General features: G+C 51.9%; 1 protein-coding gene across 1 annotated transcript; it reads right to left on the reverse strand.

Annotated features, from left to right (window-relative positions):
* Positions 1-15,953: 15,953 nt before the first annotated feature.
* On the reverse strand, positions 15,954-18,346 carry C1QL2 (complement C1q like 2). Its single transcript, XM_032354312.1, has 2 exons — positions 17,376-18,346; positions 15,954-16,709 (listed from the first exon to the last, which is right to left on the reverse strand). Exons 1-2 carry the CDS (start codon positions 18,057-18,059, stop codon positions 16,530-16,532), a joined length of 864 nt encoding a protein of 287 aa, XP_032210203.1. The 5' UTR covers positions 18,060-18,346; the 3' UTR covers positions 15,954-16,529.
* Between the last annotated feature and the right edge of the window lie 5,866 nt (positions 18,347-24,212).

Here is a 24,212-nt window from a genome sequence, read left to right on the forward strand (position 1 = left end):
TATATTCACTCAACAAATATTTATGAAGTGCCTCTTCATCATAAGATAGGAGGTAAAATGTAGAAGCAAACAAAGCACGGGCCCTTCTGGAACTCACTTTCTTGTCGGGGAGACAGGCAAGGACAAGTGAAGAAGTGGCAGGCATAGGGATAAGAGCTTTCAAGAAAGCTACAACCAGGGATGTCTGGGTGGCTCAGTCAGTTAAGCGTCTGCCTTTGGCTCAGGTCCTGATCCCAAGATGCTGGGATGGAGTCCCACATTGGGCTTGCTCAGCAGAGAGCCTGCTTCTCCCTCTGCCTGCTGCTCTCCTTGCTTGTGCTCTGTCTCTCTGACAAATAAATAAACAAAACCTTAAGAAAGAAAGGAAGGAAGGGAGGAAGGAAGGAAGGAAGCAAGCTACAGCCAGAGAGGGGACGGTTGGGGAGGTCCTGGAAGGCCCCTCTGAGGAGGTGGTGTTTCAGTGGACACCTGAACGGAGTAAGGGAAGGAGCTTTGGTTACCTGGGGGGAACAGTATTCCAGACAGAGGCGCAGCAAGCCAAAGGCCAGGAGCGGGAGGGTACTTGGCCGGCTACAAAGCATGGGGAGGTCAGCATGCCCCAGCCAGCTAGTGAGTGAGGACAGGAGGCCACAGGGGGGCAGTGCCAGATAGCAGTGATGACCCCATGAAGGAAGGAAGGAAGGAAGGAAGGAAGGGGGACTCCGGAGAAGGGAATCTAAATCCAGGCCGTGGGTCACTTACAGGATCCGGCGCAAGTCACTCTAACCCTCTGACTCCCATCCCCCGCATTTAAGAGAAAGAAAATCATCATGGGAGCCCAGCTCATTGCAATGAGAATTATACTCCCAAAAGAGCCAGAGCTAGGGATTGAGAGGACACCGTCCAGAGTCGCAGTGTGGCTGTTTTCTAGCCGGTGACCTTGGACAGATCATTTCACCTCTCTGAGCCTCAGTTTCCTCATCTGTAAATTGGGAATCACGGCCCTGCCCAGCCAACTCAGAGGATTGTACTCTGTAGTCCAACGTCATGGCCCATGTGGGAATGGTTTGTACACCGCACCTGTCACACAAATAGAGGGGCTTGCTGAACACCTGTGAGTGGGTGAAACCTGATGTTCTCACCCTGAGGGCCAAGGTGGACCTCTCCCTTGGGCTCTTTCTGGGACAGCTCTTCCTGTCCCATTCTCACCCTCGGTGTTCTCTAGCTGCTGTTTTTTTCTCCAGCTTTTGTGTCCTGTCCTGCAGAGAGTACCCTATTTGCCCTATAGAAAATGGGGTGCCCTGTCCTGAGGGGAAAAGGGAACCATCTTGCTCTCCTCCATCGACACTATGTCCTGAAGTTCTTTCAACATGGACACCAGACCCCATCTACCCCCTGCTTCCAAGCCTTCCCTGGTTCCCCAGGTCCTCAAACATCTCAGCTTCATCTCAAGTCACACAGCCTCTTGCTAGTATCTGGCTGCGTAGAACCAGTTTTAATTTCTCTAGACAGTATAGGTAATTTTCTTTGCCTGGAATGTCCTCTCCTGTGCCGCTGACTCTTACCCAAATGCCTGGAGAACTCCTGTGCATTCTGCAAAACCCAGTAGATCTGTCTCTTTGAAGTCATGCCTCTTAGAACCTCTGTTCTTTCCTTCACGGATGTCAGCTCTTCCTTCTGCTGTCCTTCCTTCTAGGCCCTTCCTTCTAGACCTTGCCCATGCTTCCCTCATTGTCCTTATGCCATGATGCCCTTTGACATGTCTGTCCTGTCCCTGCGCCAGACCACACACCATTCGGTGGAGATAGCATCCAGGGCTTTCCTGTTACAGGACTTGGCAGTAGTAGATGGTCATGAAACTTGATTGAGAGGAAATGAAATGCACCTAGGGAGGTGCATCCTGGGGGAGACAGTCTCTCTGCCCTGAAACTCGAAGCAATTTAGAGTGATCTCCCCAAATTGTATAGGTGTGTGCTAGGTAGTCTTTTCCTCCCTGCTGTATGTGGCAGCTCCCAAGCGAGGGGAAGGCCAGTCATCTACATTCTGAATTTGGTGAATATTACAAATGACCACATTAGTGAGACAGGCACTGGTATTGACCTAGGTAAGAAAGGCTCTAAATTTAGTGCCCCAAACACAGAGGCTGGTGAATTTGTAGCCTCGCAAACGATCCACGTTGAGTAGGCAGCTGAATTCGATTTGCATGTCAGAGGAGCGTTATCTGGTACCTGATGTAAGACTAATTTTATTATTAAATTACCAACACTGATTTACTGAGAAATACGGTACTGCCGGGAGCTATTTTTAACCTCCCGCCTCAGCCCCGCTCAGCAAACAAATCATCCTTTGAAGGACACTGCATTTGCAAAAGTGAATTAGGTGAATAAATATCCATCTATTCATGAAGTTTCTTTATTGAGAAATAAATAAATAACGGCCCTTGAATGCCTTCATTGTCCCCCTGGCAGGTTTCCACTGGGATGACGGGCGCTGCTCAGCAGCCAGGAAGACCGGAGGGGCAGCGATGGGAGGTGCTGGTCTGGTGGGAGAGTGAGTGGGAGAGGCACAGGTCTGGGGCCTGTGAGTCCTGTGAGGCTCAGGACCTCCCCACCCCCTAGGGGGCCACCCAGCAAAGGCAGTCCTGGGCCACCACCCCTCGCTACCTGCTAGCCGGGAAGGATACGGGCTGGGGTTCTGAAACCAGCCGGTGATGGCTCTGCCACTTACTATCTCTGGCACCTTGGGCAAATTACTTAGCCTTTCTGTGCCTCAGTTTTCTCTGTGTAAATTGAGGATGATTCCTACCTCCTTATTGGGTGTCTGAAGGGATTAAATGAAGTCACAGGTGTAAAGCACTTGGAAGAGTACCTGGGGCATAGCAAGAGCCCAGGAAACTGCACTTACTGGTACAGTCATTGTCATTGTTGGGACAGGGAGGAAAGCAGAGGCAGAAGCATCCCTCAAAAGGGAGTCATATCCCAGCAATCACACTACTGGGTATTTACCTTAAAGATACAAACGTAGTGATGGGAAGGGGCATGTGTACCCCAGTGTTTACAGAATGTCCACAATAGCCAAACTATGGAAAGAACCTAGATGTCCATCAACAGATGAATGGATAAAGAAGATGTGGTGTGTATGTGTGTGTGTGTGTGTGTATAATGAATACTATGCAGCCATCAAAAGAAATGAAATCTTGCCATTTGCAATGGTGTGGATGGAACTAGAGGGTATTATGCTGAGTGAAATAAGTCAATCAGAGAAAGACAATTATCATATGATCTCCCTGATATGAGGAATTTGAGGGGCAGAGTGGGGGATTGTGAGGGATAAGGAAAGAAAAAAACGAAACAAGATGGGGTCAGGAGGGAGACTCTGAATCTGAGGAAACAAATTGAGGGTTGCTGGGGGGTGGGGGGGCCAGGGATAGGGTGGCTGGGTGATGGACATTGGAGAGGGTATGTGCTCTGGTGAATGCTGTGAAATGTGTAAGCCTGATGATTCACAGACCTGTACCCCTGAAGCAAATAATACATCATGTGTTAATCATAATTAATTAATTAAAGAGGGAGTCTTTTGATGTCTTAAAGGAGGCCTTGGAGTCGGATCTGGGCTTCAGTTTCAGACTCCACCCCCACCCAGCTGTGTCACTCCGGGTAAGCTGCTTGCCCTTTCTGTTCTTGGATTCCAAATCCGTGAAAGAAGCGTCATCACGCCACCTCTGCAGGGAAGAAAAAATGACATCAGAAACGTGAAGCATGGTACGGGGCAGTGAGGAAGTGCTCAGTAAACAGGAAGTGCTCAGTAAACAATGGATGGTGAGTGACAGGAGGGTTCTTCATATTAAGATCAGTGCAGTCAATCACTCCACCCTGAAATCTCAGGGCTCCATTTTCCCTCTTCTTGCCTGCCCCTTCCACAACCTGGTGCTCCTCTGGGATAAAACAAGAATAGAGAATCTGCCCTGAAGGAAAAAAGATAAGCTCCATGTCTTGAACTGATGGCACCTTTTTTAAAATTTTGAGATTTTGTTTACCGCGATTGCAATGATTTCGAGATTTTAAATATTGTATTAAAAGTATTTATCTTAATTGGAGGTTTCTCAGCGCCCTCTGACGTTTGTGCCTCATCCTGGTACTGGCCCTGCGTAGAGGCAAGAAAGAGCCTCCGTGTGGGGGAGCAGAGGCTCCATCTGACTACAGTGCGTGGGGAGACGTGGGCTGCGAGGTACATGGCGGGGTCGCACCCCTCCAGCCCACCAGCTGTGGGACCTGGATGTCACCCTGTAAATGCAGGAAGACCTGGGAGGTTTACCAAACAAGGTTGACCACCCTTCGATCACGCTCAGACTCCCTTTGTCCCATCTCCTGGAGTGCGAATATTGGAAAATTATTTAGGGAAACCCGGCCCCCAGCAGCCTCCAGCAAACACTCATGAGCTGGGGTCCCCTCACACAGTGAAAGCAATTATTGGCTGTTTAAGGGTGGGGGCTAACATAGGGTCCCTAACTTGGCAGCCCCGTTATTCCAGTGATAGAAAGGAGGCAGCTGAAAGCAGGCGGGGGGATTTCGTTAGCCAGCTGCCCCAAAACATGCATGTTAGAGACAGGCTGTCATGTTCCTCGGTCCTGGAGCTCAGCTGTGAAAGCGCTTTCCCTCTTGGGCCCCAGACTCGTGTGCACCAGGCTAGGTGCTGGCCTTGCTTCTTTTTTTTTTTTTTTTTTAATTATTTTTTAAAAATATTTTATTTATTTATTTGACAGAGAGAGATCACAAGCAGGCAGAGAGGCAGGCAGAGAGAGAGAGAGAGGAGGAAGCAGGCTCCCTGCTGAGCAGAGAGCCCGATGCAGGACTCGATCCCAGGACCCCGAGATCATGACCAGAGCCGAAGGCAGCGGCTCAACCCACTGAGCCACCCAGGTGCCCTGGCCTTGCTTCTTTATTTCCTCAAGAAGCTCCCCTCTTCAATTAGCAGCTTAACAGCCGAAGACACAGCCCTAAGTTTCTCCTTCAGCAGCCAGACGTCCCAACACAGTCATGACCACAGTGTAGGACTTGTGACATACTCCTCCAGAAATGGGGGGCTCATGCCAACCACGGTCATCACTTCCCACTCGGCAATGGCGGCTAGCTAAGCCAAGGGGACAGCCTGCAGCCACGGGCCAAGCAAGGGCTCCCAGGGTATGTGATGCAACCAAACTCGAGGCATGAGGCATGCCACAGCCCCAGATGCTCACTGTCTTGCAGATGTGGCGGGAAACACCTTGGGTTTTGCCTTAGGAGAGGAGCAGAATCCTTGGCTACCTCATCAATTTGCAGGAGGCTGATCATGCCTCACAATTTTAGCCTCACTGGTGGCTAACAGCTTGTTGTCCGATGCCGGTTGCCTAGGAGTACACCCATCAGAGGTTGCCATGCTTCCTGCTAGGTGGGCTCACTGATGGATGAGCTGGGCAAAGGGCTCTACCTCCTATCTCTCTCAGAAAGGAGCCATTTCAAGGAAGTGAGAAAGGAGTGGATGGAGGCTTCTGGAAGCTCTGCCACTTGACTGGGAGTTCTTTCAGATAGAGATCATCTCACTGAGGCAGGGCCTGGCACACAGGTATGCACATGAATGATGGTTGGATGGATGGATGATGGACAGGTAAGTGGGTAGATGGATGATGGGTGGTTGGTGGGTGGACGGGTGGATAGTTGACCTACTGGTTATACCCAGAAGGTTATGCGAGGGTTGGGATATATGAAAGGGTTCTGCTCTAAATAGCCTGGAACAGGGGTGGGAATCTGCCTTTTTACTCCCTCCTCCCTCATGACTACCACATCCGGACCTCTCCCATTGAGCCAACTGAAGCTCTCAGAGTCTAACAGGACTGACTGGGCGGCTATACCTAGTACAACTACCTATCAGCTGTGTGGCTTTGGAGCCGAGATTCCTTTATCTTAACTTATCTTGTTTATCTTAACCTATCTTCATTACCATATCTTATCTTTTTTTGGTCAATGCCAGGCTCTTTACAGGGATAAAATGTGAAGGAGCTTTCCATAATCTCACCACTGGGTCAGAAACAACACAGGCCAGAGCTGCTAGTGTGCTTCGGGGAGTATCAAGTAAAATCCAAGCCTTAAATTGCTGTTGGGTCTCACCCGGGTATCTGTGACAGTGTTTCCGGGACATCCTGACCTCAGGTCGCTTAGGCACCTCCAGCTGAGTTATCGCTTCTCCCAATCTCCTCCATCCTGCAGTCCTTAGGCTCGGACCCCACCCCACCCCCAATACAAACTCCAAACACACTTCCAAGACAGGTGGCCACAAAGTTGACTACGTGTGTTGGCAGCCAAGGGGAATGACCCAACAGCATAAGAATCTTCCATGTTTCCAATGTGGGGTAGGAAGGGCCCCATAAATGGGTGTTCTGGACCAGATACAGCACCACTGCAATTGATGCTGTTGTCCACCCCCTCCCTATATACAAAAGCACCCACATACACACACACCCCATCCCGCTCACAAGCGTCCTGGCCACAATAAACCTGAAATATTCTATCCCCCAACATAAATCACAACTACTTCAACACACACATTCCGTATGTGCAGTGCATGCACTCACACACAGGGACCGAAAGTCTCCACGAGACCCCTCTCAGTAGCTAGCCCCACTCCGATGTCTTTGCCCATGCTGGTCCCTCCCCACCAGAATAGTACCTCAAGCTCTTTCTAGCCCCGGTCCTCAATCCTGCCTTCCAAGAGATGGAAGACTCCAAGCCTCTTTGTTTCTCTCTCCTGGCCCCATGCTGGGCTCAGGGACTCAGTCTTCCTCGAGGTCTCCTCACTGCCCCCAGCTGACAGGTTCCCTGCCCTGGGCCCCACTCTGGTTCCTCTTCTCCCCTGAGAGTTTCTGTCAGGGAACTGGGTCAAGTCTCAGGACAGTTTGGACCCCAGGCCCACCACAGAGCTCAATGTAGATCAATCAATAAATCTTGAAGAATGAAAACCTAACCAGCAAACCTATAGTGTGAGTCTTTTCTGCTCAAACTCACTGTAGCCTCATAAGGATGATGATATGATTTAGATGGCAAACCCCAACTCAGAGGTCACCACCACCAGGAAGCCCTCTTGATCACTCCAGTCCCTCCCAGGTTCTCTCACTTCCAGATGGAAATCCCCTCTACCAGGGCAGCCATCTGATAAGTCCTTCCCCATGTGGGCATGGTCTCACCACACACCTCAGCATCTCGATGGGGCAGAGGAGGGGCTCTGTTACTAGAGAGATCTGGCTCGAACTCAGGCTCCATGACTCCTTAGCTATGGGTCTGTGTTATGGGTTAGTTAAGTTCTCAGGTCTTAGTACCCTCAGCTGTGAGATGAAAGGAATAACACCCATGTTGCAGGGCCACAGGGTTTTAAATGAGGACAACATTTATGACTGGCACCTTCCAGAAGGTACTGGACAATGGAGGAAGTACTGTTGCTATTGTCATTGACAATCCTTATTCCTATCACCACCCAGACTAAAAGGGTAGCCACAAGGCCCCCTGCCGCAGTGCTGAGCACACAGTAGGTAGGAACTAGGCACATTTTGAATAGAATGGGTGGCAAACTGGTTTTCAAAGTCTGGAGGCCAGTGGATGTCTCCTATCAGACGTCTCCCATTGGACTCTATGCCCTCCAGCGGAGTCTGGGTCTCTGGGGCGTGCATCCTGGAGCTGGGGAAAGAAAGAAGAAATCAACCTTCCAAAGACTTCTAAGGTCCACATGGATCTCCTGGAGGCAGGACAAGACTTGCAGGAGTCCAAGACCTGGGCTGCACGCCCTCCATGTACCCTCTTGAATGGGCTGTGATGAGCCTCTCCCCAGCCCAACCCTGGAAGCTTTAGCGGGGATTAGTGGGTATTCTTACTGGGCATGGCAGGAGGCCCTGTGCCACTGGGCTCTGCCTGTCAATTTCACATCGGGTTGCGATAGAGCTGGGCGTCGATGGGAGTTTGCATATTCATGTAGCAGAGCCTTGAGATTTTTCATGGCTTCAGGCCCAATTATGCAGTGGCTTATTAGCCTGGGAGTCAACAAGGGAGCCCCAACAGGCTCTGCATAGGACCACTGCATACATAACCAACACACAGGGACGAGGCCAGGCACCGTTTACCACGTGGTGCCTCCTCTCTGGGAGGCCAAGCCATGAACCGTGGAAAAGGATCCAGTTTGAATTCTGGCTTTGACGTTATGACTGCTGGAAACGACCTCTCACCCCCGCATCTGTGAAATGGGTGCAATTATCCTTACCTCACAGGCTCACTGAAAGGATTGAAGAGGTGTTTGGGATGCCCTTGGCAGCCCCTAAGACACTGATGCACTCCTAGAAACCAGCTGTTGTCATTGAAATCCTGCCCCTTCTCATTCCAAGCAGCCCTGGTTTGGTGCTTCCTGGAATGTGTCCACTCAGGACAGAAGAGAACAGTCCCTAACATGCCTACCATCCCCAGATCTCAAGCACTTAACTCTGTGCCTCATCCTATGTTATAACATCTCATTAACTCCTCCCGACTATCCATGTGGTAAGAGTACTAGCCCCATTTTCCAGATGGGAAAAGTGAGGCTTAGCCAGTTAAATATCTGTCAAAGTCTAACAGAGCCAGTTTATGGGGAAGGTGAATTTGAATCCAAGTTCAAAGACTATTGTTGAGTTCCACTGAAGAGCAGTGGTTTAGAAAAGTAGCCAGTGGTACAGGTAGAAAGTGACTTGAAGAAAAAAAATGTTTCAATGCGGATATAACTAACTTTTATGGAGCACTTCCCATTAACATAGTTGATGCCCATTAGCTCATTCATTCCCCCATTAGCCTATGAAATCGGTGGCATTTTATGGAAGAGGAAACCGTAGCTCAGAGAGGTTATACACAAGCCTCAGATTACCAGTGGGCCAGTGTGAGAGAAAGGCACTGGATTATAGATTATAGAGCCTTTGAATCAGATGCACCTGAGCTTAAAATCTGAGGCACCACCTTGCTGTGTGATCTTGAGCTAATCACCAACCCTCTCTTGGTGCCTTGGTTTCACGAATCTCCCAGAGTTGTTCTGAACATTTGAGCTGTTTCACTTGCTGAGCCTCACTCCTTCCTTGTCTAGATCAAGACAGATAAAGGGCTCAGCTCAATAAAAAAAAAAATAATGTTTAAAACCACTTTTTTTTTCCCCCCCTGCAGACTCTGTTCCCCATGCAGACTCTGTACCCATGACCTGGTTGCTTTTAAAGGGTTGAGCTATTTTAATGTTCGCAGTTGCTGCCCACTGCTCAGGCTGGTTCCAGAACACACGTCAGATGCCCAGTGTGGCCTGGCATCCCTCTGCCAGGGTCAGTCTCTTTGGCTGGCCCAGAATCCCTACGAATCAGAGAATGATGCTCCACCGGCCCTGCCTCCTTCCCTTACCCAGGAACAGGGAACAGCGGAGAGGCCGCAGCACCCAGCCCTGCACACAGGAACTACAAGGGAGGAAGGCAAAAGAGAAGGGGGCCAGTCTCCAAACCTCAGGCCTGGGGACCTGGGTACACAGCAGAGCAAGCAAATGAGTGCCAAGTCCCTGAAAGCTCTTCGCTCACAAAACCGCACTCGCGAAACTGCAAAAAAGCTGCATCTACCCAAAGTAAGAGATGTCATTTACAAATTCCCCCCAAAGGCCCACGTGGGCCAGCAGACGCACACCATTAAAAAAAATTGCAACTCGGGGTACCTGGGTGGCTCAGTGGGTTAAAGCCTCTGCCTTTGGGATCGAGTCCCACATCGCATCGGGCTCTCTGCTCAGCAGGGAGCCTGCTTCCTCCTCTCTCTCTGCCTGCCTCTCTGCCTACTTGTGATCTCCGTCTGTCAAATAAATTTTCTAAAAAATCTTTAAAAAAAAAAAAAATTGCAGCTCTGCCAACCGGCTGCCCAGAAGTCAAAGCCAAAGGTGATATTCTCTCTAGGAAATCCTCCAGCACCATCTGAGCCCCTGGAGTCCAGTAATGCTGCCTCCACCAACCTTGTCCCTCCCTCCCCTATGTCACATCTCGAGCAAGGTCCAAAGCTGGAAGCAACACAGGTGGCAGCCAAGGACCGTCTTAACTGGAGACCAGGATGCCTGGAGTCAGGCGTCTCCCCCCTGCCCCTGCTCACACACATAGCCCGGAGCATCCTTCCTTCCCCCTGTGCCAGCAGGAGCCAACCAGGGAGGGCTGGAGTTCATCTCTTCCCTCCATTCACGCAGTCCCGGGGGGCGGAGGGGGGGCTGCTAGATTGAGATCATAGGTCAGGAGGTAGCCAGCGGGAACAGGAGGGGAGCACTTGAGTTATCTACAAACTGGATAAAGACCTCGTTTCTATGCTTCAAACCTGAGGCGGGATTTTCCCACACGAGGGTAGAACCTGGAAGAGCAATCGGTTAGCAGAGGCTGTTCCCCCACCGTCCCCCGTCAGAGCAGGAATACCAGAAAGGGCTGATAGGTCTAAGGGAGGCAGATCTGTTATTAGTAACCTGAGTTCATTGTCTGCGGAACAATGGTACGCACCTTGGTCAAAGGAGACAAGAGGCACAGGCTGCACCCCCACCCCCACCCCACCAAGGGCGGCTCTGGAGTGATGGTTCAGGGAAAGAGCAGGTGCAGAATGGTGTTTGAAGTTTTATAGTCTTCATGAACAAAACCACACATACATGCATTTGTAAAGTTGGGAAGGATACAAACCGAGCTGTTAGTAGAAATTACCTCTGGGGAAGGAGATTGCCGCAGGAGAGGGGCAGTTTTTGACTTTCCGTCTCCTATTTCCCTATACTGTTTACATTCTTTGCAAGCGTGTCTTACATCAACAATTTTTCAAATGGGGTTTTTCACTGGGAGAAAATAGACGAATCCTGACAGAAAAGCGCCCACTGAGGGACCCCACTGGAAGAGAGGCTGCTGCGCATGCCGCCCCAGAAGGCTAACAGACATCCTGGAGGTTCTGGGGAGGGACCTTAAAGCAGTCCAAATGCCACAGTGTGTGGCAGTGGTCATAAATTCATGTCAGCTGGAAGGTTCTGCTGATTTCCAGAAGTGTAACCGTGGCCTTGAATGTTGCAGTCAGTGTTCCTTTGCACAGTCTGTCCCATTCATCCAAACCTACAAACCCAGGGCTGGTGCATGGAGGCAGATGGGGACCAACTGGTTGGGAGCTGTATTCAGCTTGCTGGGAAACCTCCTTGATCCCACTATAAAGTCAGACATGCCAGTGGAAGGCTTTTCAAAATCTACGCTCTCAGGATCCTCCAGGGATCCCCCATCCACCCATCCAGCTGGCCAACCAGCCATCTTGCAAATTTTTATTGAGCACCTACTGTGTAACAAGCACCATTTTTTTAAGCGTTTATTTATTTGTTTGTTTGTTTGTTTGTTTATAAAGAGAGATCACAAGTAGGCAGAGAGAAGGGGAAGCAGACTCCCCACTGGGCAGAGCTCAATGCCGGGCTTGATCCCAGGACCCTGAGATCATGACCTGAGCCGAAGGCAGAGGCTTAACCCACTGAGTCACCCCGCACCCCTCAAGTACCATTCTAAGCACTGGGGAGAAGTGGGAGGCTCAGAGGCTATCCACACAGATGATGGTTCTATCCTTGCAAAGCCTATAGTCCATGGGAAAGGCAGAAAACCGAAGGTAAAGTGATGACAGCAGTATGGCCAGCACTAAGGTGGGGAAGGTCCTGGGTCTCTGGACTGTCAGAAAAGGGGAGTAGAGGAAGCCCTCGGGCACAGGGTGAGGCCGGTCTTGTGGACATGACTGGCCAACCGAGCCCCGAAGGAGTGGTGGAAGCCAATTGCAGCTTGAGTGGTGTAGGGAATGGTGAGAAGGGAGAGAATGAGAAATTTTGGATACAAGTTGATGGCAATATCGGGAGGAAAGCAGACATGTAGGGAGCCTCCCCGGAAATGCTCTGACACGGCATCCCTCTCGGAGTGTTTGATGGGGAGGCTTGTTTGTATCAATACGCCCGGAGCGTAGTTTGTCTGTAAGATCTCACCTCCCTGCCCTGTCCATACTCCCCAAAGAGTTTGAGCTCTGGGGTCAAACAGAACATAGCGGCATTCCTGGCCTTACCCTTGGGGAGTCTCAAAAAAAAAAAAAAAAAAAAACAAAAACCTCTGTGAGCCTCAGTTTCCCTGCAAAGTGGGGCTAATGGCCATCCTTACTTCACAGGGGTGTTGTGGGGAAACAACCAAACCCTAGCACCAGTGCCCGGCACGCCGTAAGGTATTCCTAAAGGAGAACTATAGTTCTGCCTGGACAGCTATGATGTGGTGAGTATCAAAGCTCCGTGACAGGCACGTGAGAGCTCCTCGGACTATTCTGTTTTCTTCTGAATATTTTTGAAATTATTATGGTAAAACATATTTTTAAAAACTATTGCTCGTGTTATTTCTGTGATTGCTGCTCTGATCCATGCTCCTCTGGGGAGTTTTCCCATTCACTGAAAGGAATCAGAATATGACAGTTACAAGAGACAATAACCTCCCTCCAAAATTCCTCACGTTCACCTGCCAAGTTCATCCTCCCCAATATTCAGAGGGGCCTGAGCAAGAGCCTGCACCCTGGGCCCATCCTGATCCCATGGCTTGGTTCCGATGCCAACATCAGAGTTTCCAAATCAGGGGTAAAAAGGAAATCCTGAAACTCGAGTTTTATTTATTTTTCATCTAAAAAAAAAGAGAGAGAAATCAAGCATTCCTAATACTTAAAGTAGGGATTGAAGGTATGCATGCAAAGAATTAAAGTGTGCAGCCTTACCTGTGACACATAAAAGAACATATTTTCTTGCCTAAGATTCTGGAAAAATGGCAACTCGAAGGGAAACACATGGGTTAACCCTTGTTTCTTTCTATTCCAGTGAGAGGAGACTTTTTCCCCAAACTTGGTTAGCCAGCTGGAAGAAAGTTACTGACTTGAATATGGAGATCCTTTGATGAATATGAATACAAAAAAATTAGAAATTTTTTTAAAGTATGGATTGACAGTAGTATATGTAAATTATTCACAAGTCAAACACATAGATTGGGTGTGAGTGCTCAAAAAATGTTTGTCCAATGGGACTGCGTGATCAGTGAAGTCTGGAGGAACTGGTCTCTGTAATATGGCCCTTCTACACTCGCATCAGAGCCCCACACAGAGGGCGACCTGGATGCTTTGTCTCAGGTGTCCAAGAGAGCTGTCTGCTCACATAGATGGGAGGAAAATGTAGTGGAAGGCATAACTTCTATCCAAATTTCCAGGCCTGGGTGTGTATCTCATGCACTCAGGCAGTCCTGAAAATAATTAGCCACATAGATGTAAATTTTGGGAATAAAGAAAGTGGCCTCTTGCCAATCAGGGACAGTTGTGCTCACTACACCTGCAAGGTGCGCCCCCCCCCCACCAACAGGGAGAAGGGAGAGCCATTATAAGATAAGGTGGTCAAGAGACCCTAAGGAGAAGGGGCGTGGTAGGTTGCTGATGGAGACAGTTAGGTCTAAATGGAGCATTTGGAATTGGTGACCTAAGGGTCCTATGGGTCCATCAACATGGTCCCCAAGGCCAGCACGTTCAGCCTATTCTCAAGAGTGGAACCCTCCATCTGGGGTGCTCTCTGGACCCCTTGGGTCAAAGAAGCATGACTGGCTCTTCTTTCCTGAACTTTTGAAGGGTGCTGAGACTCCCTGCATCAGAGGATGTAAGAAAGAATAGGAAGTGTTTCCCACCCATTTGATCTCTTCTCAAAGGCCCGTGAACTCTGGGAGGTGGATATGCTTGCTCTGGGCAGCTGGGCAGAGGCCCGGCCTGGAGGTCAAGTCCTGGTTTGATCTTTTAGCTTTGTGAACTTGGGCAAGTCACTGGACCTCTTGGAGCTCTAATTTCCCCACCTCCCAGATGAGCAGAGTAAGAACTTTCCTACTTCCTGGGAGATGCCCGTAGGATAATACCATCCTTAGAACACAGTTAGAAAATGGACCCCAAAGCAATTAGGAAATTAAGACAATACTTTCAAAGTACAACAGGTAATGATACTCAACTAGAGACAAGAGTGTAAGGGTCTGGAGCAAAAGGTTTCTTACATTCCACAAGCACCCCAAGATGGATAGCACACCAAGGTAGCAGTAGGGGGAGGCCTGGTGTCCCCATCCCTCCTTGCCTCCATCTCAGGGCACCCTCCAGAGATCATGGGATCATGGGCTTGAAGGAGTCTGGAGGGGCCTGCCGGGGACACTCAGAGCATGCAGACACAGAGAGAGGTTGTCCTGGGCGGGTGAGCTCCTGCCTCCAGCCGACCACCTCATCAATCTATCAACCTCTTAGCAGCTGACACTTCTGGCAGCTCCTCCAGGCAGCCCAGCTGAATTAGAATTGCAAGGAGCCCGGTTGCATCAGGGAATACCGATGGAGGAATCGCAGATTCAAATTTGTCTAAGTGTCGTGAACAGCCAGACCTCAGCAAGGCATTTCTACTGCCCTGCCACCAAAGGGGAGTGGTGGGGGTTTTATTAGAAGTACAAATTGCTTCTTAATGCAGAGGATAAAGCTGGGCTCGGGCGCCTCCTTAGAAATTCCTCCCGCTCCCAGGAAAGCCACCGCTGCATGTCAATTTTAATTTTTGAAATTTAAACCGAGGGCTTTGTGTCTAAGCTCCATCTCATCGGAGGAAGGGGAGGAATAAGTCAAAAAGGATTAGGGGCCCACTGGGGATTGCAGATTCATAGCAATTAGACTTCATTTGGGTCTCAGACATTTGGTTTTAATCGCATTTCTGGATGATACAATCGACAAAGCATCAGAAATTGATACGTATGCAATAGGAGATGGGCCTCAATTCTGCCTTCCCCAGTTCCAGGGCTCCCCTGGGTTTGGACTCCAAAATCAAGGGGGGTACTCTGGGGCAGAGGTGGGGAACTGGGGTTCCCTTTGGGTCTGGAACTGGAGAGGTGGTGGGGTGTGTATGTGTGTGCACATGTGTCACTTGGATAAGTGATGACAGCCATAACATTATATCTGCATGATGGCTGCGGTTGCGTTTTTACAGCTTTACCCAGGTCCACGCACTCTGGGCTCGCCTCTGTGCACACATTCACATTTCCCTTCAAACAACCACTCAAAACGAGCTCAGTAGGCACTAACAGGTTGCTAGCTGGTTATTTTGTAGATAACTTACTGTTGATCGGAACTCTGTGATTTAAAAGCGAAACAAATGAGTAAAAAGAAAAAAAAAATCAAAGCCACATGGGGTGTTTTCCTAACTCCTGCGTGTGGAATGGCAAAGGGAAGTAAAGAGGGGAGACCCAAAAAGCACTTACATTCAGAACTCATACTACCATGCAAATGGAAGGGAAGGCCCTAGAAAAGTGCTGTCCCTCCTGCATAGTGCCTATCTCAACGCGGGGTTCACAGTGAATTTGGGGAACTGATGGTTCACAGAATTATCTCCATTTACCAGCTATTCTGAGATATGGATCTACCTGGTTTGCTAGCAAACGGACCTGTGCTGAGTGTACTATGTGCCTGAGTGGGTGTATCTCTGGAGGACTTCTGCGTTTCCCTTTAGGGGTTAAACATCTCAGAGACCACCTGCTGAAGAGTGATTCATTCATCCCTCCCATTTGCAGAAGAGCATGCCTCCTCTTCCCCTCCCTTCCCTTTGACCTCCTCCCATAAAGCTATCCTCTCCAGGGGCCTCTAACTTTCCCCCACCTTCCTCTGGGCTCTTCAGGTTCTGGGGGTCCTATAACCCAGGGGTGGGAGGCTGCCATCCCATCTCCCCATGTCTCTTCGCCCACCCCAGGTGGCAGGGTCTGGGTGGCTGGCAAGCAGGGTGTAGGTGATGCTACTCAGGGCCCAGTTAAGGTCTTTATGCCAAGAAGAATGTCTGGAGCCGCCACCCCCATTCCCCCCCACCGCCCAGTCCTGGGGCCACGTTAAGAGAGAGTCGGAGACCATAGTCTAAAAACATAATTTAATGCATCAAGGTGGGTCTGACTCGGGAATGCAGTGGAGAGGAGAATTTTCCATTTGCTGGGATTCTGCTGTGGGTGGTTTCTGGCTGATGGACAGGGAAATTTGCACAGGTATTTTGGGTCACAAAGAAGGATGCCCCAAGGAGCTCCTGCTCACTTTGGCCTACCTCCATGACCAGGGCTGGGAGCCCTCCCTCTCGGGGCACTCCGAGGAGGAGGAGGGGGACTGGAAGGGCAGGCCTCCCGCCAGGCCTGTCCAGTCCAATCAGGTTTGTGAAGTCTGAACTGAGCTGCCTCCACCTTGGGGTCGGGGTCACACTCACCTCACCACTTGGGCATCCCCTTCAATCTCCCCAGGTAGGGGACAGGGACCAGGAGGACAGCCCAGAGTGGAGCCAGATGAGTCGCAGACACACTAAGGTCAGAGCGGGTCAGGGAGGACAGCAGGGATGCGTCTTTTCCGTTGATGTCAGGAAGTGTCACGAAGCAGAGTGGTCCTCTCCACCCACGGAGCAGTTCTTGGCCACGGGGGCGGGGCGGCCTGAAGCCACTCTGCCCGCTCCCAGCGCGGCTAATCCGGGTACAGAAGAAAGCCCGAGAATGTGCTGTATTTGTTGTTGTTGCCTCCGTGCGCCTTCCCACCGTCCAGCTTCACGTACACCTCGTCCCCTGAATCGAGGTGCAGCACCACGCTGTTACTGGCATAGTCGTAGTTCTGGTCGGCGTCCTGAGCGATGGCACTGGCCCGGACCTGGGGACGAGCCGCCAGAGCAGGTGGGTCCTGGCACCCCCGCCTGGGGCTTGCCCAACACCCACATGGCGACCCTCAACCCCCCGCAGGCCTTCTGTCCCAGGCTCCAGGGTCCACACTCTCACCCAGGCTCGCTCGCGCGCTCTCTCTCTCTCTCTCTCTCACTCTCTCCTCTCTCCTCCCTTTCCAACTTGGCCAGCTCCTTTCCGGTCCCCTCCTCTCGGCAGCCGGCAAGTCAAGTCCCGGAAGGAAGGGGAGAGGGGGCTTCATAAACCCTGACCCAGCGGGAAAGGGGTAGAACTAGGGGGACCAGGGCGGAGAAGAAAGAACACCGGAGGGCAAAGGGGCGACGGGGGCGCAAAGGGAGAGGTAAAGAAAGATGAGGTTCCCAAGGAGTCCGCGGGGCTGCTGGCGAGGGCGCTAGTAGCTGGAAAGTGCCGGTGGCGGGGTCTCTGGGCGCTTGGGGCACAGCCAGCCGCGCTACACTCGGACAAACGCGACCGGGGCGCACCGGGACGCTGGATGCTGCGGCGCGCTCCCTCCCGGGGCTCGCCGGGCGCTCGCGAGTGGGGAGAAAGGAGTCTGGTCTCCCAGGCGGTCTGGGGCGCGGGATGGGGAGGAGAGTCTGCGGGGATTTGCGGGGGCCGGCGGTGAAGGGGAACTGACCTGCCCGTTCTTGCAGAGGTCCGCCCACATGCTGGTGCCGTCGCCGCCGCGCATGAGAATGTGGTAGGTGAAGAAGTAGATACCGCGCACCTGGCAGCTGAACTTGCCGGTAGTGGGGTCGTAGTGATTGCCGAGATTGGTGACCACGTCGTCGAACTTGAGCACCTCGTAGCCTTCGTGGGGGCTCTTAAGACCCACATAGAAGGCGATCTTCGGACCGCTGAAGGCGGCGCTCAGCGCGCCGGTCACTTCGCCTTCGGAGTCGCCGCCACCCCCAGTTCCGCCACCTACCACCCCGACACCGCCAGTCGCGCCCGCCGTCAGCTGCAGTCCGGGCAGCCCGGGTCGCCCCGAATCGCCTTTCTCCCCCGGGGGACCCCTGGGTCCAGGCGGGCCCGGCTCTCCAGGGGGCCCCCGTGGCCCCGGCTTGCCGGGTCGCCCCGGGTCGCCCTTGGGTCCCTGGATGAAAGGGGGCGGAGGGTTGGCGCTCAGGTCCTGCATGACTTCCAGCGCGGCAGTGCTGGGTCCGGGCGGCGGCGCCTTGGCGCCGGCGGGCCCCCCGCCGGGTGCGGCGCCGTACGGGTCGCAGATCATGCGGCAGGTGCCCATCATCTCGTAGTGTGCCGCGCCGGGGGGCGCCGCCTGCAGCAGCAATGGCACGGCGATGAGCAGCCCAAGCGCCATGGCCAGGAGCACGCCGACGGCCGCCAGGCAGGCGCGCCGCCGCCGCTGCCACAGCCGGGAGGCGACCGCCACCAGCTCCTCTTTGCCACCCGGGGAGGTAATGGTGGGGCGGCGCGGGCGGCCCCGCTCCCCGCTCTCGGGGGCCGACTCCGCGGATCCCGGCCGCGTCCCCGACGTGGCGACCCCCTGCTCCGGAATCCCGACCTAGTTCTAGCGAGAGGCGCCTCGGCCCAGGTGCCGGTGCCCACCGCTCTGGGGCTGTTCGGGGAAGCCGCGGAGCCCGGCGCGCATGGCGGGGGACGCCCAGGCTGAGCCCGGCGCCCCAGGGGTCCGGGCGGCGACCGCTGGCGAGCGCCGGGTGCTGCTGCCGCGTCCCGCGCGGGCTTGGCGGCACTGCCTCCTCCCCGGCTCAGCGGGGCTCGGCGGGGCTCGGCGGGGCTCGGCGGGGCTCGGCGGGGCTCGGCGGGGCTCGGCGGGGCTCCGCGCGCAGTGAGGGCGCCCCGGCTCCGCGGCGCGCTCCGCTCTGCTCTCCCGCTGCTCGCTGGCTCCCGCGCGGAGGGGGGACCCAGCTACCCTGACGTAAGGAGTCCGGGGCTGAGCGGCGGAGGCGGCGAGGCAGCGCGCACTGCCATCACTCGGGAGACGGCGCCCTCATGTCATCAGCCTTCGGTCCTCCTCCTATCCCGCGGCGTCCTCGGCAGAGGCGGCAAAGGCGCGGTTCCTCCTCGGCTCCCAGGAGCCACAAGTGGGCGCAGCGGGCGCATCCCCGGCCTCGGCGCCTCTGACACACCCACCGGCGGCCACCCTCGCGCGCCTCCCACTCACCACACACACACGCCCACGCGCGTACTCAGGCGTGGACCGGCACCGCCGCCAGGTCTCGAAGGTTCCCGGAATCTCAGTGCGGGCCAGGTCTTTGGCGGGGTGCGGGGCGAATGGGGTTGGGGAGGACCTAATCCATCCCCCTTGCCTGCAAGAGGGACCAGACTTCAACCCACCAAGTCCAGGAAAAGCTCAGGCCCTTGAGTCCCTGGAACGAAGGACTCTGAAAGCCCTCCTGATTTACTTCCGAATGAAATAAATCTTGCTTCTGGAAGGTGTTTCTCACACCTAGTCCGAGAACGTCAAGCTGTTAAATGAGCTCCAGAAGACCACCCCACCGTCTCTTTCATTCTTTGAAAATCCCAAAGCCATGATAGAAGAGTTTATTAGCCTCGGCCCCTTTCTTCCACCAAATCATTGGCTCTTATCATCTGTATAAAGATCATTTAAATGCAAATCCTCGACACCCCGCACTTGGTGGTAACCTTGGGACCCTCAGCTCCCACTCCCCGCCCACCACTACCAGGCAGATCCACAGTTTTCTTTGAACATGCCTGGCTCCCTCCTACTGAGGTGGGTTTAGTTAAGTATTTAAAGAAAAAATAGGGGCTTCTGGGTGGCTCGGTGTGCTAAGCCTTTGCCTTCAGCTCAGGTCATGGTCTCAGGGTCATGGGATGGAGCCTCCCCCCACCGCCACCCCCTCTGCTCGGGGGAGCCTGCTTCCCCCTCCTTCTCTGCCTGCCTTTCTGCCTACTTGTGATCTCTGTCTCTCTCTCTGTCAAATAAATAAATAAAATCTTTTTTAAAAATAAAGAAAAAATAGACCTAAGCCATTCTGAGCCAACGTTTTTGAATAAGCGGTGACTGTGGATTTAGAGAAGAATTACCCACCTCCAGTGCAGCATGTGAGGATAAAGGAGGGATGGGGCCCGCTCCTGGGTACTGGACTTCTGGTTCTGCTCTCACCCTGAGGAGCTGTGTGACTTTGGGCATTGCCTTCTCTGAGACTATCTTCCTAAAGCTCTAGTGGTCCCCCAGCCTGACATGGGAATGCACCCAGAGAAACCTGGGAAGAAAGTCCAAGTGTTGATATCGGTACTCAGCAACTGTCAGAATCTCTGGAACAACCGTGTGCCCTCCTGAGGCTGTTGCTTTGAGAAGAATGTACATTTTTCAGGTATGGTGTTCTCATGGGTTACTTAAAAATCCATTTTGCTTCTCTGGTCACCCTGGGTCCTTTCCCTACCCCACCCCATGATGCTCCCGCTTCTTCCTTCATGGGCGTATTTCCCAGGGCATAGCATAAGATCTGTCATCTGGTACCTATAGGCCCTCCGTACATATCTGCGGAAAAGATGGCTAGCTTGAAGCAAACTGCACCCAGGGGAGAAGGGGGAGAAGGAGCTCATTTATTGGACACCCACTTTGATGCATCAGGCGTTTCACATGTGCTCCTTCACCTTCTCCCAGTATCCCTATGGATTAGCAATTACTCTTCAGTTATACAGATGAGAAAACAGAGGTTTTGAAAGTGTATGGTGCTGCCCAGTGTCCCCCATCCACATGATAGAGCTCAACTCCTCAATCCCTGACCAGGGGCTCTGAGAACTTAAAGTGAACTCTGTTATTAGCTAGCTTCCTGGCCTCATTCTCCATTGGTTTGTGGAGTCTTGGGAGCCCTCTGTTCCCTTTCCTAGGGCCACCCCTAAAACTCATGAGCCAACGTGAATCTAGGAGCCACACCGTCTGGTCCCAGTCCCAGATCTGTAGCTTTGTATCTGTATGACTTTGGGCAATTGCTTCACCTCTCAGCCTCAGTCTCCACCTGTGAAGAATGGGAATGCCTAAAGTACCTGTCTCAGACTTGTTAAGAGACTAAAGGAGTAGAAGAGTCGCTGGTTCAGTAAAGGTTATCTTTATTATTATTACCTATTGATACCGTAGACCCCCCATGATCAAGACCACTAAGATGAGACAGGTGGGTATTAAGCAATGTGGGGGTGGATTGGTGAATTAAAAAAGAGAGAGACCCAAGACCACCCACATGCTCTGTACTTCCCCAAAGGAGAGAAGGGAGACAGGACCACCCCCCACCCCACAGGCTACCCTGCTCTGCCAAAGCTGTCCAGAGTGTTTCCCATCCCCCAGGTCCACCTGGAAAAAACTGTTTTCCAGGCAGACAATCACTCAGTTTGAATGCCCCAGCCCTGTAGACCACCATCTTCAAATCTCCCTGTTTTCACCCCTGCAGAATCTGGGCAGGGAAGAAGCAAGGAGGGGCAAATATTTGAGACCCAGGCTTTCACCCTCGCAGACTCAGGCAAAGCAAACTTCCTGGGGATCAGCCTTCCCGGGAGCACCGATGGCCTTGCAGGGAAGAGGGCTTCTTCCTAAAGTCAGCCCTCTACCACGAGCCGGGACAGCGGCAGCTAGAACAGGTGGAGAGAGGGCAGCCTCCTGCCCCAGACCACATAAAGTCATCCGGTCCTTTCCCTGCCCCCGCCCCTCACCACGGCGGAGCCAGACAGAGTGGCCTGTTGGAGCACTTAACATACCTCCCCATCATCCTGGCTTCTGCTCTCCCTGAGTGAGTCTCATCATCGGTGACTGTCTTCTCATTAATATTAATTACGACCTTTCTTACTATATTGCCTTCCATTTAGACCATGGCTTTACATTTTAAGGCCCCGTAGTGATTCAAATCTGTGTCAAATTGCCGCCAGCAAGCCAGCCTGAATTTCTTGCACCAACACCTCTACCTTCTCACAAAGTCCTTGTGGTCTGTGATATATAGTTTGATAGTTGGTCACATATTGTCTTATCTGACACTCTAATGGCCCCCATCAAGAGAGAGCCCACTTTTCATCTGTACTCCAGTGTCTTCAACCTGGGATACCAGTCCCTGCTCATCTCTCTGGACTCATCCCTAAGTATCCTTCAAGTTCCAGCAAAGTCTCCCTTCTTTATCTGCAGTCTTCCTGACCTGTCTCTAAGCAAAGCTGACATTTCCTGCCCATGTACCCTTAAAGCACCTTGAATGGGGATGCCTGAGTGTTTCAGTTGGTTAAGTGTCATCCTGTTGATTTTGGCTCAGGTCACAATCTCAGAGCCGTGAGGTCGAACCCCAGATCAGCCCCACGATGAATGTGGAGCCTGCTTAAGATTCTCTCCCTCTCCCTCTGCCCTCTCCCACACTGCTCATACACACACACACACACACTCTCTCTCTCTCTCCAAAGAAAAAGAAATACCTTGAATATACATGGCCCTGCCATCATATAGCATATGACCAAATATTTGTTTACTTATTAGCCTCCCCCACCAATCTGTGAGCTCTACTAAGTCAGGAATCATGGCATTCATTTGTTCCACAAAATTTTTTTTAAAGATTTTATTTATTTGACAGAGAGAGAGATCACAAGTAGGCAGAGAGGCAGACAGAGAAGGGGGGAAGCAGGCTCCCTGCTGAGCAGAGAGCCCCATGCAGGGCTTGATCCAAGGACCCTGCGATCATGACCCGAGCCGAAGGCAGAGGCTTTAACCCACTGAGCCACCCAGACGCCCCTATTCCACAAATACTATTCATCCCTACGGTCTGCCTCTCTCCTGTATCCCAAATGCACCCAGCACAGTGGTGCTGTTCAGTGCAGGCCCTGACCACTCTAGCTATCCTGTAAGTCTCCCTATACTTCTTTCTACTCACATCACTTGGGTTTATATTTAAATAGTGACTACCTGGCATGGCTGTTTGCCAGCATGCTTTCTTGGAATTGGATCTGTGCCCCCCAAGCAGACTGTAAGCTCTTTGGAGACATCATCTTGAATACATTGGCTGATCTTCTACCTCCATCCCCAAGAGGAAGAGCAGCATGAGGTAAAGTCAGGAGTCACACTACACAAGGTCTTGTGGTCCAGGTTAAAAGGTGTGGATTTTATGCTGAGTGTTGTTGAGAGCCCCTAAAGGAGTTTAAGTAGCACAAGGTTGTCTCCATTTTGCAAACAACAGCCTCATTGCTATGTGGTGAATGGTGTGAGCGAGGGAATAGAAATAAGGAATCCAGTTTGGCCGCTGTTGCGTAATCCAGGCAAAAGGTAATGGTGTCTTGGAGTGGAATTGTAGGAGAGGAGGAGGTGAATTTTAGATGCATTTTGAACATGGAATTCATGGGTCTTGCTGATGGATTCAAGATGGAAGTTAAGAAAGGGGAGGAAGAGGATGATAAACCAAGTTCACTTCCTAAGATATGGCTTTAGCAGCTGGGTAAATGGACACGGGAAAAGGGAAATTTGGGGAAGGATGATCTGTTGTCGGAGATGGGAGGTAGGAGGTAGAAAGAATTGTGAGGTCAGTTTGGTAATGTTAAGTTTGAGATATTGGTGAAATATTTGATGAAGACATCACCTGGGCAATGCACGAGTCTAGTGCTCAGAGGTGAGGTCAAAAATGCAGATATACACCAGAAAGTCCTCAGGTTACAGATTATTTGTAGCCTCAAGAGTGCAGAATGGAGAACGAGGGACAGAGAGAGAGAGGGAGAACCCAGTCTCAGGATGAACAAGCTCTCTACCCCCAGGCATTCTGAAGCTGGGTAGAGGAGAAGGGGAAATCTGCAACAGAGATTGAGAAGACTTAGCCAGAAGAAGGAGGAAAACAAAGAGGACGGCTTACAGGGAAAAGCATTTCAAGAGGGAAGATATGATCAGTTATTGGAAAGCTGCTCAAAGAGTCAGATGAAGACCAAAAGTATCCAGTAGCTGTAGCAGCATTGAAGTTCCTGGGGGCTGTAGGAAGGATAATGGCATGTCCTCATGAAACCACTTCTCTTTCCTCTTGGGCACAGCCAAACTGCATTTGTCAGCTTCCCCTGAAGACTGGTGAGGACATTGGCTGGAACTCGGGCCAAGAGAATGTGAGCAGAAGTGATAATAAGCCATTTTCAGGCCTGGCTGCTGTATTTTCCCATGCAATCTTCCAAGCTCTTTCCCCCTTTATCTGGCGGCTAGTTCCAGAGGCTTCTGAGGTGAGGTGCCCTGGAGTGCAGAGCCACCAGAGAGACAGAGTCTGAGTCTCAGAGTTACTGAATGGACCAGAGTCCCCTCTCCCCTCTTGCCCATGCCACATCACAGTGAACCATGAACTGAGTGAGAAATAAATCTGGATTGGGTTAAGTTACTAAAATTTGGGGGATATCTGTTACAGCAGTTTGCCTTGCCTGACTACAGGCAAGGACTTTACAAGACTTTAATAAGATCCTTCCCAGTCGGGAGAAGGGGGAAAACACTGGATTGCAGGGAAACAAAGATGTGTGCTAGACAAGAAAAGGGAAACTG

The sequence above is a fragment of the Mustela erminea genome, chromosome 8, assembly GCF_009829155.1.
Source record: "Mustela erminea isolate mMusErm1 chromosome 8, mMusErm1.Pri, whole genome shotgun sequence".
Taxonomy (NCBI): domain Eukaryota; kingdom Metazoa; phylum Chordata; class Mammalia; order Carnivora; family Mustelidae; genus Mustela; species Mustela erminea.

Bases quoted from the DNA above. Each gene is read 5' to 3' on its own strand.
- C1QL2 (XM_032354312.1), bottom strand. From the start codon at position 18,059: ATGGCGCTTGGGCTGCTCATCGCCGTGCCATTGCTGCTGCAGGCGGCG. The intron at 16,710-17,375 runs GTCAGTTCCCCT...GCTCGTCCCCAG, and splicing joins ACCTCTGCAAGAACGGGCAG to GTCCGGGCCAGTGCCATCGC.